The 17,865-nt window shown below is 36.7% G+C and overlaps 1 protein-coding gene across 1 annotated transcript in view; it reads right to left on the bottom strand.

Moving 5' to 3' along the window:
- Positions 1 to 3,529: 3,529 nt before the first annotated feature.
- LOC128656883 (ribosomal protein S6 kinase alpha-2) overlaps positions 3,530 to 17,865 on the bottom strand; it is a 631,966-nt gene continuing 617,630 nt past the window's right edge. The window contains exon 21 of the mRNA XM_053711048.1: positions 3,530 to 3,805. Coding sequence (XP_053567023.1) covers positions 3,680 to 3,805 — 126 coding nt within the window. The 3' untranslated portion in view covers positions 3,530 to 3,679. The remainder of the gene's footprint in view (positions 3,806 to 17,865) is intronic.

Raw genomic sequence — 17,865 nt, 5'->3', positions numbered from 1 at the left:
CATAAAAACATCACTCAAAATATTGCAAAAGTAAATGACTAAATAAAAATACTGTGAGATGCAGAATGCTCCTGTAATTTGGTGATATTATAAATTATGCAAGTAGTTAAAGGGTTAATATTGGTTATAAAGGGTTTGCTTTAGTTATTAGGTGAACCCCTTGGCTGCAATCCATTACAAAGCAGCCTTCTCTTGAAGCCAAGAATTTAACAAAACAGTTATAACAGTGAATGACAAAATATACCCCCTCAATATGTCTGCATTGCTGTTATGTAGCATTTTAATTGACCAATTTTAACAGTAAATTACATGTATAGCACATACATTACTATTAGACAATGGACAATGTTTGAACAACAATGTAATGATGTCTATTATATATAATCAGTTTGCCCATTACTATGTTAGCAATGTTATGCCTGGTATAAGTTGATAATTTATTATGACCCACATTACATTGGTTAACTTATTATTCACATGTGAGTTTAACTAAATTACATTTAATTGTTGCAAACATTATGACATAATACATACATAAAAACCCTCCAAATCGAAGGGAGAGCTGTGGTCACTGGATTTAAACATTACAGAGCCTATAGACATCCATTATGTTTGTTAACATAGTTGAATCAGTAGCAGTTCTAGGGGCTCGTTATTGTTGTATACACACTTTCAAAACCACTATTTCTCATATATATTTTTTTAATATTCACGGTGCTCTTTGTCTTACTGTTAGTGCCTAATGATGAAAAACTCGTAGCCATGCAGACAAATCTTACAAAATGTTGGGGATTTTTCTTACCTTATATTCTAATGTAGAAGTTTCTCTTTCACATACAGAATCCCGTATAGTGAGTCTTAAAAGATCACTGCCCCTTAACTCGTCCACCACCTCTGAGGCAACGGACAGTAATCATCGGGATGATTGTCACCACCTGCTAGCGGTCGATTGGCCGTGAATGTACAGGAGGCGGCATTGCACAAGCATTTTACACAAAATGCTTGTGCAATGATACATGCCGACAGCTGTGGCTATGATAAATGTCGGCAAGGGAGGAGGGTTTTTGACCCCCAAGTGGTATAGTGCAACTGGGTTTAGTCAGGGTGGGGGGTGAGATATTATAAAGGGAGTTCATGGGGAAAAAAATGATTACATTTTTCCCCAGAGTAGAACAGCAAATATAAACACTGATTTGGTCACAGCCTTTTTGGTGAGCTTTCCAAAATATGTGGCTCTATTATTGATGAATTGGTGCATTCTCAAAGTTTGGCTGGGGTCATGGCTTCACTTAAAATCTTTACTATCAAATTCAGCTACGTTTTAATGACCATAATCAAATTTTTTCTATCATTCATATAAAACAGCAACATTTATAACGAGGAGGGAGTTTTTTTTCTAAAAATAATACTTTTATTTATGTACAATTTATTTCCAGAATGGTTCAAGCCGTAATTATATAAAACATATACATTTATAGACGTTGGACGCTTATACCATGCTCATGCACTATTCAAGTTCATGATGTATTTAATTTAAGGGCCATGATACCCAAATGTTTAAACACTTGAGAGTGATGCAGAATAGCTGTAAAAAGCTGACTAGAAAATATCACCTGAACATCTCTATGTAAAAAAGAAAGATATTTTACCTCAAAATGTCCTCAGTAGCCACAACCCATTGTAAAGGACTTTAATCAGCAAATCAGTATGCCTGTCCCAGGACAGGCAAGGGAGCGTGCTTCATGTACACTCATGTTATTTCCCTATTCAGTTTAAAGGGACAGTCAAGTAAAAAAAAAACGTTCATGATTCAGATAGGGCATGTAATTTTAAACAACTTTGCAATTTACTTTTATCACCAATTTTGCTTTGTTCTCTTGGTATTCTTAGTTGATAGCTAAACCTAGGAGGTTCATATGCTAATTTCTTAGACCTTGAAGGCCTCCTCTAATCTAAATGCGTTTTGATCATTTTTCACCACTAGAGGGCATTAGTTCATGTGTTTCATATAGATAACAGTGAGCTCATGCACGTGAATGGAGTCAGCTCTGATTGGCTAAAATGCAAGTCTGTCAAAAGAACTGAAATAAGAGGTAAAACGTGTATAATTATAACTGTGTTGGTTATGCAAAACTGGGAAATTGGTAATTAAGGGATTATCTATATTTTAAAACAACAACAATTCCGGTGTTGACTGTCCCTTTAAGGTAGTTTATGCTGAAATCTCATGAGATCACAGTAAAAGAGTTCATGACCTCAGCACTACTGATGCCGATTGGCTGCTGTTCATGTCTTCCTTTTATTTTTTTTTAAACCTGCAGCCGGGTAGTAACTGAAATATAACTTTTTACAGAATACTTACTCTGGTGAGCTGAGGAAATTGTGAGGTAAAAGACCTTTTTTACATAGAGATGTTCAGGTGATATTTTCCTGTCAGCTTTTTACAGTTATGCTGCATCACTTTAGTGAATTAGCATATGAGTATTATGTCCCTTTAAGTATGAGACCACCCTGGTGTGTGACACATTTTGGATAAGTTTGTATTCATAACAAATTAGTACTACCAGGAAGTACCTATTGACCAATGAGCTTTAGTAAGTACAGAAGCGATAAAGCTGTATTAGTTGCAAGATACATTTGTTCCTGATATTTTTCAGAGAAATAAATATACATGTTTATATGGTGCTCTTTCAAAAGAATGACAGAAAAAAAGTACAATGTCCCTTTAACATATCACCTTTAACAAAAATATGCACCTGTTCCTTGTGTGTCCTTGATTTTATTGCCATTCGGGGGAGCAGAATTGAACCACCTATTCCCTTACATTAGCAGGGGATATTAAGGCAGTAAGTAAGTGAATATCAACATCAGAAAAAGAGAGAGAAAAGGAAGGGTGAAGTTATATAAGAAAGACAGATATGGTTAACATAAGAACATGACCCATCCATTAGCTTTTTGCTTATCTTTGTTAGTTACCAACCACGTATTTTAAAGGGACATTAAACACTAAATCAATGCTAGATAAAATTATTCATTCAAAGAAAAGATTAGTCTGAGAATAACATGTAGATGCATTTTCTAAAGTTTTATTAGCTGTTTAAATGTTGACAAAATAAGTGTAAAGTTTTAGTGTCTATAAAACAATGGGAGCTGCCATGTTGTAACTTAGGTTACCTTCTCTGCTGTGGCCAATTAGAGACAGTTATAAATAGGTCACTAGAGTGTGCAGCCAATGTCTGTGTGGAATATAACTGTGTTCTGCACTTCCATTTCTAACAGGAACTGAAAAGCTCACAATTTCAGAATAGTATTATAGGAAAAGGGGACAAAATAAATAATGAAAGTATAATGCAGAGTTTTTAAATATACAATTATTATTTTATGTTAACATCTCAAAAGTGTTAAATGTCCCGTTAAGGTCTAGAACCACCCCTGCATCTAAAAAACAGCATCTTTAATTTGGGTTTTATATTCCATACTAGTAAAACATTTAGGTTAAACAAATGGTAAATTTGGCACATTGCTACAATAGTTACAGTTATGAGTTGCTCACAGCTGTGAAACGCCATGGATCTCAGAACATATTAGTGATTAATAACATTCTTATCAAGAAAAAAAATATTTTTGCGCATGGATCTTCAGTTTTAGCTGTTATTGACGTCCTAATATTCTGATACCACTATAACCTGGTCGAAGTAACTCTCTTCAAGCCTCTACGCTTAGCAAGACTGGAGGAGTTGACAGGTTCCAGCTTTGGTGCATGAGGTCTGTGGTTTAAAGCAAAGTATGTGGCCTCCATAGCAGCCTAAAATAAAAAAATTTAGACATTTTAGTGACATGGTCCACTTCCTTTACAAATTGAGTCAAGATTTTAGAAGGTGATAATGTGCTATATAAATTATTATATACAGTACTGTGCAAAAGTCTTAGGCCACCACCAGCTTTGTTGTTTTAGCAAAGTTTTAATGACCATCCATACTTATTTATTGGTCTCTTTATTGAGATACAAACAGGAAATATATGTACAAAAATATAATTAAAAAAAATAATAAATTTTCAGAACAAAATGGCTTCTTCAGGCAAAAGTCAGTATTTAGTGTGACCTCCCTTGGCACTAAGCACATCTTTAACTCTTTTGGGGAGACTGTCCTTAAGTTTTCTGAAGTCATCTTCTGGTATACTACAGAAAAAAAGCAGAATCCAAAAAGTGGGTGAGAGCAAGTTGAATGGCAACAATTCAAATTCAGCACTGATCAAAAAGTAAAAATACAAAAATTTATTGGACGACATTGAAAACTTACAGGTCAGTGGACACAAACAGAGAAGTGTAGGTATTATGGAACACAGCTTACGTTATGTGATGCATTTCACGCCGTTGTGGCGCTTTCTCAAAGACAGTGTGGGGGATGCAGACTCTGCCCTACATTTAAACAAAGCGGACACACCTTGCTAGGGACGCTGGCCAATCACCAATTGTTAGAAGAGACCTACCTCAACCACTGTCAGGATTTCCATTTGGCCCTTCCCCCTTCACCTTTAAAAGCTATCCCTCAGCTGCAGACAAGTGCTTAGTAATTTTCATAGTTAGGCTATCTGCGAGCTGAGCCGGCTCAGGATTGTTACTCCTGCTTATCAAGCACACTGTCTCTTCAATACTTGGTTTCCAAGGATCCTAATACTTCGTATTTGGGCTTATTGTTACTACAAGACCTCTACCAAAGAAGTAACAACATTTTGGAACTGATATACTTTGCAACTTTAGTGAAAACCTTCCTGAGCTTAACCGGGACTTAATTTCCTTTTACTTCACAGCAAATACTGATCAACGTAAAGCCTGTCTGCGTTTACCCCTGCATAACACATTCCTCTAAGCTGGGCTGATTCTCGGAGCGGGTTCCGCTCCTCTTCCTCTTCAACTGCCGCAACTGGAGATCCTCAATCAACACCCAGAGGGGTCACATAACCGCGGCTCTCCACAGCACTTGAGGCGATCAGCTGTTTTGCCGTAGGAACTGCCTCTAGCCGTTCTGTCATCAGCGTGAACACTAAAGTACTGCTCCTCCTTCTATACCAACTAGGAGTTGAATCAGAGCTGCCAAAGACTTTAGGTTTTGTTGCTCCATCTACCTGTTAGCTGCAAACAGCTCAAATTACCATAATATCATTCAGCTCTCTATTCTTAAAGGGACAAGCTCTCAGGCTATTCACTCTAAGGTGAACTCTCAATGACACGCTCATCTTACATCTCTTAAAGGGGACATGACCTTACTAAATACTCTCCCAATTTATATATGATTTATTTCCTACTAATCTAAAGCCTTATAATTGATCCCTGCATACTGCTCAGCAGATATTTGAATTGTAGTAAGCTCTCTGGATCTCTACCAATAATTTCACTCACTGCCATATTCTGTATCTCCAAGATATTCAGGGAATACAGAGGCAACAGTGATACAAACCACATTATAGGTTTACAGTTGCGTTCCATTCAAATTAATTCTGAACAACCACACTGTATTACATAGACCACACTAGATACATATAACAACAATTTAGCAACATTAAAATCAAAATTATTACAGACAGCAAAACAACCTAGAAACAGTATCCCAGATGGTAAGTTAAATCAAACTGTTGATATCAGTAGGAAGACATATAGAAACAAAAAACAAATTTACATCTTAGATTGTGCTGACATCTGCAAATAAGAGTTGTCAACAGCCCAAATAGGAAAATGCTGATAGAAACTTTATGTTTATATTATTCGCTTAGTAACCTAAGTATATAGCAAATCTGAAATGTATAAAAGATTAATGCACAATATACAGGAAACATATCTATACAAAGCATATTATAATGCAATCACAGATAAAAAAAAAAAGTGGAAAAATAAGATGAAGTAAAAAAAATTGAGAAAAATTTAGAAAATATGATGCAAAAAAGCAAATGAGGCAAAATTGATTCGAATATTCTCACAAAACAGAAATATTTTCACAGTATAATGTTATTTTACACACAAAGCAGGGAAATATACGTTATGAAGAAAGAGTGGTAGTGATCATATCAATACAATTATGGTCCCTGGTATGGATCTATGTCCCATCTCAAATTTATTAAAAGTGCTTCCCTTGTGTTAAGTTTGAAGATCAACTCCACCTCTCAGTTGAAATGGGACAACGTCTATAGCCTGAAACCTAAGGGCTTTCCTTCTTGGTGGGTACAGAAATGTTTTGCTGCATTGGTTTTGGCTGGCTGTTTCTCAATAGAGGATACATGTTCCCTTATTCTGTCCTTAAGGTTACGACTAGTACATCCTGTATATTGCTTGTTACATATTGCACATGTGATTAGCTATACCACGTATTTAGAGCAGCAGTCTAGTCTAAAGTTCATATTGAGCCTACTACCTTCTGCTGTAGAGATACATTCTTTACCTACAATTACATGATCACATGCCATACATGGGTGTCTGCCGCATCTATAGACACCATGTATTGAAAGCCAACATTCTCTACCCATCTGTTGTGGTTTGTATACATAATTAACAACCTGGGATCCTATGGTTGGAGCTCTTCTGGATACAAATTTACACCCTTTCTCCAGGATAGATGTCTATGTTGTCTTTTACTATTGTTTGTAATGCCAAAGTTTGAGGTTATAAGGATCTCAACTGGTGATATAACCAAAATTAGTGTATGTGTCACAACTGTCAAGAATGAGACTATGAGGAAGTATCAAAGTTTTAACAGATTGTGATGAATTGATTTAGTTTGGTAAGGTTTCCCACTTGCTTATAGAAATGGGTAAATATAAGATGATGCAATTGGGTTTTATGGTAGGTAGTTAAGAGTTAATTTATAACCCAGTAAAGGTTGATGTTACACAGTAGAAATAACTATATGTTGCAGCGTCTTATAGTTTGCACAGGAATAAGCCGTGTGTTTATAGTTGTCAGGCACAATTGCAGAGGAAATATAAACAACAATCAACTTGCAGGATTGTAAGTATAGAATGTTTGTATAGTACCTTTTGTTATCCTTGATATGTTTTCCTTCTCACAGCCGTGAGCTAGTGACTGAGCTTCTAGTAGTCTGAGCGGTGAAACGGCTCTGGGCGTTACTTGCCTAGTTGTAGGTTGAGTGACAGCTGCGTAGTCTGACGTCAGGCGGTATCAAACACCGCCGAAGGAAATAATGAAGATCTGAAAAAGGATTGTTAAGGAGAAGTTTCTGAAATATAGTTATAGAGAATGTTGTACCTGGTGAGAAGTCCTTGTACTATGATCTTTGTTAGAAGGTGAAGTGCAGTGTCGCCATATATTCCTTCAGGGGGAAAGTACCGGATGGTAGCGGTTAGTTGAAATATGTTTTCCTTATTCCTTCTTTAAATTAAGTCCTGGCTGTGCTTATATGCAGATCAGATATAATAAATCATTATTGTTGCAAACTCCAGAGATGTCAAGTTTAGTTTTATGATACAAAAGTATCAGTTTAGGTAAGTTGTAAATCACAGAGCTTAGGGAAACAGCTTGCTGCAGGGATGCAGTAAACAAAATACTAAGCACTGATCATAGTAGGCGGGAAGCTTTTAAAGGGGAAGTTGGTGAGAGAGTGGACAGTCTCTTAAAGGTATACTCCTAACAACCTAAGATCCTGACAGGACCCCCTCCTCAAGCAAGCTGATCCTCAGCTTGAAGACGAGGATGATCTGGATTTTGGCGATGGAACTTAGCAATCAGCCGTGGGGCATTAATATAGGATGCAGGTTCCCAACTATCCTCCTCAGAAGCAAAGTTTTTCCAGTGAATCAAGTACTGAAGCTCACCTTTACAATATCTAGAATCCAGAATTGATTGTACTTCATATTCATCAGTACCTAATTCCGTGACTGCTGGTGGTAAAACAGGAATTCCAGATCTAGTAGGTATGTAAGGTTTGAGAAGGGAAACATGAAAAGTAGGATGGATCTTCATGGTTGCTGGTAAGCAGAGAGTGACGGCGTTGGCGTTAATGACTCTAGTAATAGGAAATGGACCAATAAAACGATGTGACAATTTTTTACTTGGTACATGTAACCTGAGATTTCTTGTAGATAACCAGACCTGGTCTCCAATAGAATAGGAGGGTGGTGTTCTTCTCCGCAGATTAAAAAAACGTTTTTGGTTTGCTTGAGCATGTCTGATGTTTTCTTGTAGGTTTTTGAAAGTGTCTAACATGGTATTATTGAATTCGTCTATCAAAGGAGAACTTGAAACACAAGGAGGTGTTGAATCAAAACTGGGATGAAATCCGTAATTAGCGTAGAATGGTGACATTTTGGTGGTTGAAGAGGAAAGGTTGTTGTAAGCATATTCAGCTAACGGAAGAAATTTCATCCAGTCGTTTTGTTGGTATGAACAGAAACACCTGAGATATTCGTCGAGCCACTGATTAACTCTCTCCGTCTGTCCATTGCTTTGGGGGTGAAAAGCCGTACTGTACTGATGTGTAAATTTAAGAGATTCGCTAAGTTTTTTCCAAAATCGTGAAGTGAATTGTGAAAAATAAAGTGACCATCGAACTTGTCTTGCAGATAATGTTCGGTTGTTTTGTAAATATTGGAGATTCTTATGGTCTGTGTAAATCGTGATAGGATGTTTAGCACCCTCCAGCAAATGTCTCCAGAATTCGAGAGCTCTACGAATAGCTAATAATTCCTTATCACCAATTGTGTAATTCATTTCAGCTGATGACATAGCTTTGGAATAAAAAGAAATCGGATATATAGGTTCAGTTAAGGTTTTTTGCTGAGAGAGTACTGCGCCTATGGCTACATCCGAGGAGTCAACTTCAAGTATGTAATGTTGATTGACATCAGGGTAGTGCAGAATGGGGGCAGTGGTAAAACTTTCTTTTAGAGAGTTAAAGGCCTTGGTAGCGTCTAGATTCCAAGAGAACACTTTATTATTACTTGTGAGTTGTGTAAGTGGTTTTGTAATGGTGGAGAAATTCCTGATACATTTTCGGTAGTAATTTGAGAAACCGAGAAACCTCTGTAGTTCTTTTTTGTTTGTAGGAGTGGGCCAGTTTTTTACGGCGTCTACCTTTTCAGTTTGCATTTGAATACCACTGGGTGAAATTGTGTATCCCAGGAAGGAAATAATGGTTTTATGGAAGGAACATTTTTCAGGTTTTGCGTACAGTTTATGCACCCTTAAACGGGAAAGAACCCACCTAACATGTTTTATGTGTTCTTCCAATGATTCAGAATAAATGAGTATGTCGTCCAGGTAAATGACCACGCACACATCCAGCAAATCACGGAAGATATCATTAATGAAGTGCTGGAATATGGCGGGTGCATTGGTCAACCCGAAAGGCATTACGAGGTACTCAAATAACCCATATCGGGTTCTAAAGGCGGTGAGCCATTCTTGTCCCTCCTTGATACGGATGAGGTTATATGCTCCTCTCAGGTCCAATTTGGTAAAAATTGTGGCAGAAGAAAGTCTTTCAATCATCTCAGGGATCAAGGGAAGTGGGTATCTGTTTTTAACGGTTTGTTTATTTAGTTCTCTGTAATCTATTATAGGACGGAGTGTGGAATCTTTATTTGTTACAAAAAACATCCCTGCACCAGCAGGGGATGTAGAGGGTCGAATAAATCCTTTCCGGAGGTTTTCTTGTAAATATGTTTTTAAGTGGTTAAGTTCGGGCTGACTCATTGGATATAAGTGTCCTACCGGTATTGATGCGCCAGGTATGAGTTGAATAGGACAGTCATATATCCGATGGGGAGGTAGGTGTTCCGCCTCTGATTTACTAAAGACATCCTCAAAATCTATGTATTGAGAGGGGATGGATTCAGTCTGTGGAGTTATTTGGAGGACGGGACGGTTGAGAAAACAGGTAGAGGTGCAGTATTCTGATTTGAATTGTATGCGTAAGGTCCTCCAATTTATAGTGGGGTTATGTAATTGTAACCAGTTTACCCCTAAAACAACGGGGAACTGAGGTGAAGGGATCACATCGAAGGAGATATCTTCTGTATGCCCTGTATCGGAAACAACAAATAAAGGTACTGTGTGGTGTGTAATGGGTCCAAAATCAATAGTGGACCCATCAATAACTTGTACAGAAACGGGGTTTGGTTTTGCAATAGTAGGAATTTTATTTATCTGAACAACATTAATATCTATGAAGTTCCCCACAGCTCCTGAATCCAGGATGGCGTTGGTTTCCAATCGTTTATGGTCCCACTGCAAAACAAGAGACAATTTGCAATAAGGTTGTGTGTCATTTTGAATAGAGGAGGTGTTTATGAGTATTGACTTACTCTTTTTATTTTTTTGAAGTACTGGACATACCTGGACGATATGTTTGGAACTGGCACAGTACATGCAGAGGTGGTTACATTTTCTGCGATTCCTTTCTTCTGGTGTAAGTGGGCCACGTAGGATTCCTATCTCCATGGGGGTAGTTGAGGAACTAGAAGTGTTGCTCAAGGTACTAGAAGCCTCTGTTTTGAATCTGGATGAGATCTCAGGGTATACTTTCTCAGCTTTTCTTTCCCGAAGTCGCCTATCAATTCTTATCGACAACCTCATTAAAGCATCTAGAGTGGTTCGAAGTTCTACTCTGGACAGCTCATCCTTAACGTTTTCGGCTAATCCCAAGCGGAACTGATTTCTTAGGGACACTGCACTCCACGATGAATCTGAAGCATACAATTTAAATTCCGTTATGTACTCTTCTACAGGTTTTTTCCGGTGCCTCAAACTCCTCATTTTATACTCAGCTGTGAGCTGGATGTCAGTGTCCATATACAATTCATCCATTGCCTGGAAAAAATCATGTAGACTTCCTATGAGAGGATCTTCTGTCTCACATAAATGGTCCGCCCAGATCCGTGGTTCTGATCTCAGGAAAGAAATGGTGGTTAAAACTTTAACCCTTTCAGTGGGGTATGTGGAGGGTTTTAGTGAAAACAATAGATGACAGGCATTCTTGAAATACCTGTAATTTTTTCTATCTCCTGTAAATGGTTCAGGGAGAGAGACCTGAGGTTCTGGTGAATGGTCTGTTTTACCTTTAATAGCATCTTTAATGATATCTTTTAAAGCTCTGTTTTCTGATTGAAGATCTCTTATTGCCTGTCCCATTAGGTCGACTTTCTGTGAGAGGTTATACACTATTTGGGGTAAATCACCTGGCTCCATTTTAAAAGGCTTAGTATTATGTAATGCCAAAGTTTGAGGTTATAAGGATCTCAACTGGTGATATAACCAAAATTAGTGTATGTGTCACAACTGTCAAGAATGAGACTATGAGGAAGTATCAAAGTTTTAACAGATTGTGATGAATTGATTTAGTTTGGTAAGGTTTCCCACTTGCTTATAGAAATGGGTAAATATAAGATGATGCAATTGGGTTTTATGGTAGGTAGTTAAGAGTTAATTTATAACCCAGTAAAGGTTGATGTTACACAGTAGAAATAACTATATGTTGCAGCATCTTATAGTTTGCACAGGAATAAGCCGTGTGTTTATAGTTGTCAGGCACAATTGCAGAGGAAATATAAACAACAATCAACTTGCAGGATTGTAAGTATAGAATGTTTGTATAGTACCTTTTGTTATTCTTGATATGTTTTCCTTCTCACAGCCGTGAGCTAGTGACTGAGCTTCTAGTAGTCTGAGCGGTGAAATGGCTCTGGGCGTTACTTGCCTAGTTGTAGGTTGAGTGACAGCTGCGTAGTCTGACGTCAGGCGGTATCAAACACCGCCGAAGGAAATAATGAAGATCTGATAAAGGATTGTTAAGGAGAAGTTTCTGAAATATAGTTATAGAGAATGTTGTACCTGGTGAGAAGTCCTTGTACTATGATCTTTGTTAGAAGGTGAAGTGCAGTGTCGCCATATATTCCTTCAGGGGGAAAGTACCGGATGGTAGCGGTTAGTTGAAATATGTTTTCCTTATTCCTTCTTTAAATTAAGTCCTGGCTGTGCTTATATGCAGATCAGATATAATGAATCATTATTGTTGCAAACTCCAGAGATGTCAAGTTTAGTTTTATGATACAAAAGTATCAGTTTAGGTAAGTTGTAAATCACAGAGCTTAGGGAAACAGCTTGCTGCAGGGATGCAGTAAACAAAATACTAAGCACTGATCATAGTAGGCGGGAAGCTTTTAAAGGGGAAGTTTGTGAGAGAGTGGACAGTCTCTTAACGGTATACTCCTAACAACCTAAGATCCTGACATTGTTACAATTTGATTGAATTGGTTACTAAATGGAGTAACAAAAAATATCTGACGTGAATTTTTCCTTTGCTTATTTATGTGGTTTCTTTTACTAGCCCTACTTTTGTTAAGTTTTAGAAGTTTATCTCTGTCAGATTCATTAGATGTGCTTTGCTATATCCTCTATATAATAGATGCTTGGCTAGATCTAGAGAGTGTTTGTCATATTTAGACACCGTGTTGCATAATCTCCTAATTCTCATTAGCTGTCCCTTAGGAATTGCTTTAGTGACATGGTTCAGGTGACAGGAGTCTGCCCTCAATATTGTATTACCAGTTATTTCCTTTCTGTATAGTTCAGTACTTAGAGTGTTACCTCCAGTAAGTTTGATGGCCAAATATTCTATACAGTTATCACTCAATTTATGTGTAAATTTGAGATTTACATCATTTCCATTAATCTGTTCGATGAAGGACTCTGCCTGCAGACATGTGCCATCCCACACTATTAATAAATTGTCTATATATCAGGCGTACAGTTTAACATTCTCATTAAATACATTTTTATCACCAAAAATAAATGACGATTCAAACCAACCCATATATAAGTTGGCATATGTGGGGGCAAATTTTTCCCCCATGGCTGTGCCACACATCTGCAGGTAGAATCCTCCATCGAACAGAAATAGAAATAATAAGTTAGAAGAAATCTTAAAACATCTAAGATGAAGTCAATCAGATCATAAAAAAGTACTCTTAAATAGCAGAAAGTATCTTACGGCTTCAATGCCCAACTCATGTGGGATACAGGATTATCGTGAGCTCACATTAACAGTAAGCCACTTGTAATTACTATCCCAAGGAAAACTTTCCAATTTTTGCAGTATGTGTGTTGTGTCTTTAATCAATCCTGGTAACTCCCTCACAAAGTGTTGTAGTAAGTTGTCTACCACTATGGGTCTACCTGGAGGAGACCAAGGGTCTTTATGAATTTTGGGAACCATTAGGAAATTAGCTACTTTTGGGAAATGGTTGGTATAGATTATCACATAGGGCTTTATCCAGTATACCTAGATGTAGACCCCAATCTAGTAGCTTTCTGAGTTCTAACTGAAATTGTATACTCTACCAGGCTTCTTTCAGCAGGACTTCCTAGAGCTCTTCTTTAGATTTAAGTTGTCTTTTATTACTTTCTCTGTCCAGGTGATCCCATACTGCCTTTATAAAATAATTAGGTCTGCCATTCCATGAATCTCAGTGTTTTATCAGCTGTTTTTCTCTCTAAATATGATTTCACTACATTAACAGTGTGCTTGGGATCGTTATCATGCTGAAAAATAAAACCATTCCCAATCAAGCACTTTCCAGAAGGAATTGCATGATGAATTAAAACCTGTCTGTACTTTCCAGCATTCATGATCCCATCTATTCGGACAATATTGCCAACAGCAGAAATGCAGCCCCAAACCAGGACAGACCCTCCACGATGTTTCACTAAATGCCACAAGCACTAATTCTTTCATCTCTACTTCTTACATACTGTGAGTGATTGGACCCAAAAATTTCAAACTAGGATTCATCACTCCATAATACTCTTTTTGACTGATCTTCATTCCAATCTTTGTGTCAAATTCTGTGATCTTTGGCATTTTGAATGGAATGATGTGATTAAAAATTGGTATTATTAGCAAGCTTCCAATGAATTAAACTCTTACCACATGTTTATGTAATGCTCAAGAATGTCTTGCACAAACCTGGTGTAATAGACCTTTTTCACAGCAGTCGTTTTGACATGAAATAGGAGGACAAATACAGGTGTTAGCGATGACATTCATTTACATTCATTAGTGTTCCATTCCATTTAGGGTTACAAGAGCCAGGTTACTGTTAAGTGTAATGGGAGGTCACACTAAATACTTGCCACTTTAGCCTATAGAAGCTGTTTTTCTAGTTGTTCTTCAGTTTTTTCAATGCTGCATACACATATCCTGTATTTTCTGGTTGTATTCTAATAAAGAAACTGAGAAATAATGATAAACGGATATTAAACCATTGCTAAAACAACAAATCTAATGGTGGCCTAAGACTTACCTACAGTGCTGTAGGTCTTGTGGTCAGCTTTAATTTGTTAAATGATTTTATTTATATACTTTTTGTTTACTGATTTCCATGAACCACAGGGCAAAAAGGACCTCTGCTAACCATTCACAACTCTGCCTATATGGATGATGGATGTGGGATAATAGCATATCATTGCCAGATTTATGTCCCCATTTTGTGTCAAAGACATAGATGATAAAAATAAGAGGACAAAAGATTAGTGCAGTGGATTTTGTTGGCACTCTACAAATAAATTATAATAATCAGAGTAGTAACTACATGTTTCTCAGAGGTCTCACATGAGACTGGGTCCACAGCTCTAAGGGGCTCATCTGGCCCTAATGTATAAAGATTTATTGTCTATGAAGGTTTTTAATGTTATTACCAGTTTAGAAAGTTTACACCTGGAATGTAAAAGTGTCCTACAATAACACTCATTGCATTTAACAATGAACTTGTGTTTTTCAAGAGCACCAACAATGATAATCCACCTTTAAAGGGACACAAAACCCAAAAATGTTCTTTCATGATTCAGATAAAGTGCAATTTACTTATATTATATATTTTGATTTGTTGTCTTAGTATCCTTTGTTAAAAAGAATACATAGTATTCAGAAGGTAGGTTCAGAAACAGCAGTGCACTACTGGGAGCTAGCTGCTGATGGGGGGGCACAGATATACCTCTTGTGATTGGCTCACCTGATGTGTTCAGCCAGATACCAGTAGTGTATTAGGAGAATACCAATGGCACTACTTAAATACAATAGACCTGTGTATCCTGTATTTGGCCAACAAATACAGCAAGGAATGGGTGCTGTGTATATGTCACTTTAGTACAAGAAAGAAGAGAAAGAATACACTTATAGCACTCCCAGGTCAAATTATAATATAATCTGAATAATTATCACTAACTATTCACTAAGGAATAGATGAAGGAGAGACAAAACATAATCAACTAAGTTTAAAATATAACTTTTATTGGGGTCAAAATAAAATAGGATGATAAATTAAAAACACTCTTAGGTACCGACTGTAGTGGGTATATACATATGTAGGATATTACCTATTATATGATGCAAGTACACCGGGGATCAATATGTGTCAATATTGTAAATGACAAATGGATAGATTAGAAAAAAGTATCCAGAAATAAATGATACTGTTGATACCAACAAGTGTGTGAGTGTAATTTGCACTGAATAGTGTTATAATTGCTCTAAGTGAATTATAGCAGTTGTAGTACCAGTATTGTCATCATTTTATAACGTCATTAGGAACGTTAGGGCAATGGTGAGTAGTCCTAGGAGCTCCGGTGTTTTTAACAAGCCTTAGGCTACCGACAATTACTGTAGTCAATTGTTATTAATGGATATTTACTCCTAATATATACCTACTAATGATAACGAGTGGCAACGAATAGTCATTTGTATCGTACACCCAGCAACATGTATGATTGGTACCATTTAATACAAGTGTGGATGAGTGATTATCTAAATGGCCGAATGAGACGGTATTATTAAGAATAACATGCAACCTGCTCTAAACTCTATTTATTTCTGTATATTTAATACAGTATAGCGCACTGAACAATTGTGTTCCACATAGTTACTCACTATGCACAAAGCGTTACTGTTTATTGCAGAGTGAATGAGCAAGCGGTTTAAAAGTTGAGAGAGACGGGGTCATTAATACAACCCGCTGCAACTATCATATACTGTGATTATGTTCCGGTATTCACGATCTTTGTAATGAAATAACTAATGTATTACCCAAAGTCATGTACCGATGGTAATAGAATGCAGAAATTTATACAATACCAAACAAAGCTATCGTAGCTCAATATTGTGACTTTGTTCCGGTCTTTATCAATTTAATAATGGAATGACTGATGTAATGTATCAATTTTACAAATACAGCCTATAACACAGTGGGTTACGTGATACTACACAACCATTTTAGCCTCTTTAAGTTATAAGCACAACCTTATGTGTTAATATCATTCACGTGTTAATAGAGGGGTGGGCCTTTTGCACATTGACTCACAACCTCTGACTATAGCTTCGGTTTAACCGCAGATGGTTCCAGCATACTGATTAAGTATCAGGTCTTGTATCTTTTTGACAACAATATGGCGATATCATCATGATACTTCAGTATCTTGTCAGCTAACAATTAGTGGCTCTCTTGTTTGTTCAGTTTATAACAACACATTACAATCCACGTAGATATTTGGTGTATTGTCTTAATTAGCACGGTGGATTAAATAACAACGGCCCTATGCGCATCTAATGCAAAGCGATATGTGCCCAAATTAGATACTATACCATTGAGCTACTTATACTATTTGCTCGTGTACTTTGAGCATATGACCATACTTAATCCATAGATATTATTATTCTTACGAGCATCTGCATGATTATGCTGTTTACAACCATTATATACAAGCTAGTTAACGGAGCAATATCATTTCGTTACCACACATAAGGTGTTATCATAACCATCTACTATACATATCATCAGCTAGATATAAAGCCCATCGATCTGTCACTGTATACTACCATTTAATCTCTAGGTGATAGCATATTATTTATCGTGGTTAGTTACCTTCTCAACACCAGTATCCGTTGAAACATCCACTGTCCATTGCTGTTACATTCTGTGACATTAACCTTCAATATTACAGTTTACAGTACCTTGGTATTATTGATGAACTAGTATTAGGAGCAATACCCAGTTCTAATACTATTTAATTATTAGGATCTTATATATTTGTTGGTATGAATAACCTAATAAAGTGATGACAATACTGGTACTACAACTGCTATAATTCACTTAGAGCAATTATAACACTATTCAGTGCAAATTACACTCACACACTTGTTGGTATCAACAGTATCATTTATTTCGGGATACTTTTTTCTAATCTATCCATTTGACATTTACAATATCAACACATATTGATCCCCGGTGTACTTGCATCATATAATAGGTAATATCCTACATATGTATATACCCACTACAGTCGGTACCTAAGAGTGTTTTTAATTTATCATCCTATTTTATTTTGACCCCAATAAAAGTTATATTTTAAACTTAGTTGATTATGTTTTGTCTCTCCTTCATCTATTCCTTAGTGAATAGTTAGTGATAATTATTCAGATTATATTATAATTTGACCTGGGAGTGCTATAAGTGTATTCTTTCTCTTCTTTCTTGTACTAAAAATACCAATAGTGCACTGCTGCCACTTAAACAAAAAATACCAAGAGAACAAAGAAAATTAGATAATATAGGTAAATTAGAAAGTAGTTTAAAATTGCAAACTCTAACTGAATCACGAAAAAAAATACTTTTGGTTTAATGTTCCTTTAAGAAGATACAAAGCAGTGAATGTCTGAGAGAGGTGGGGCAACTAACTGAATGCTAGTTAATGAGAAATGTGTTACTGTTAAATTACTCCCTCTTCGGGAGGCGATTGTACAGCTAAAATATCCCTTAAAAGTCCTAATAATAAATTATAGGAATCCAGTTTGTTCTGACTAAGGG

Source organism: Bombina bombina, chromosome 4 (assembly GCF_027579735.1).
Source record: "Bombina bombina isolate aBomBom1 chromosome 4, aBomBom1.pri, whole genome shotgun sequence".
NCBI lineage: Eukaryota > Metazoa > Chordata > Amphibia > Anura > Bombinatoridae > Bombina > Bombina bombina.
Note: the sequence above shows the minus strand (reverse complement) of the source record. Positions and strands in the feature narration are given on the sequence as shown.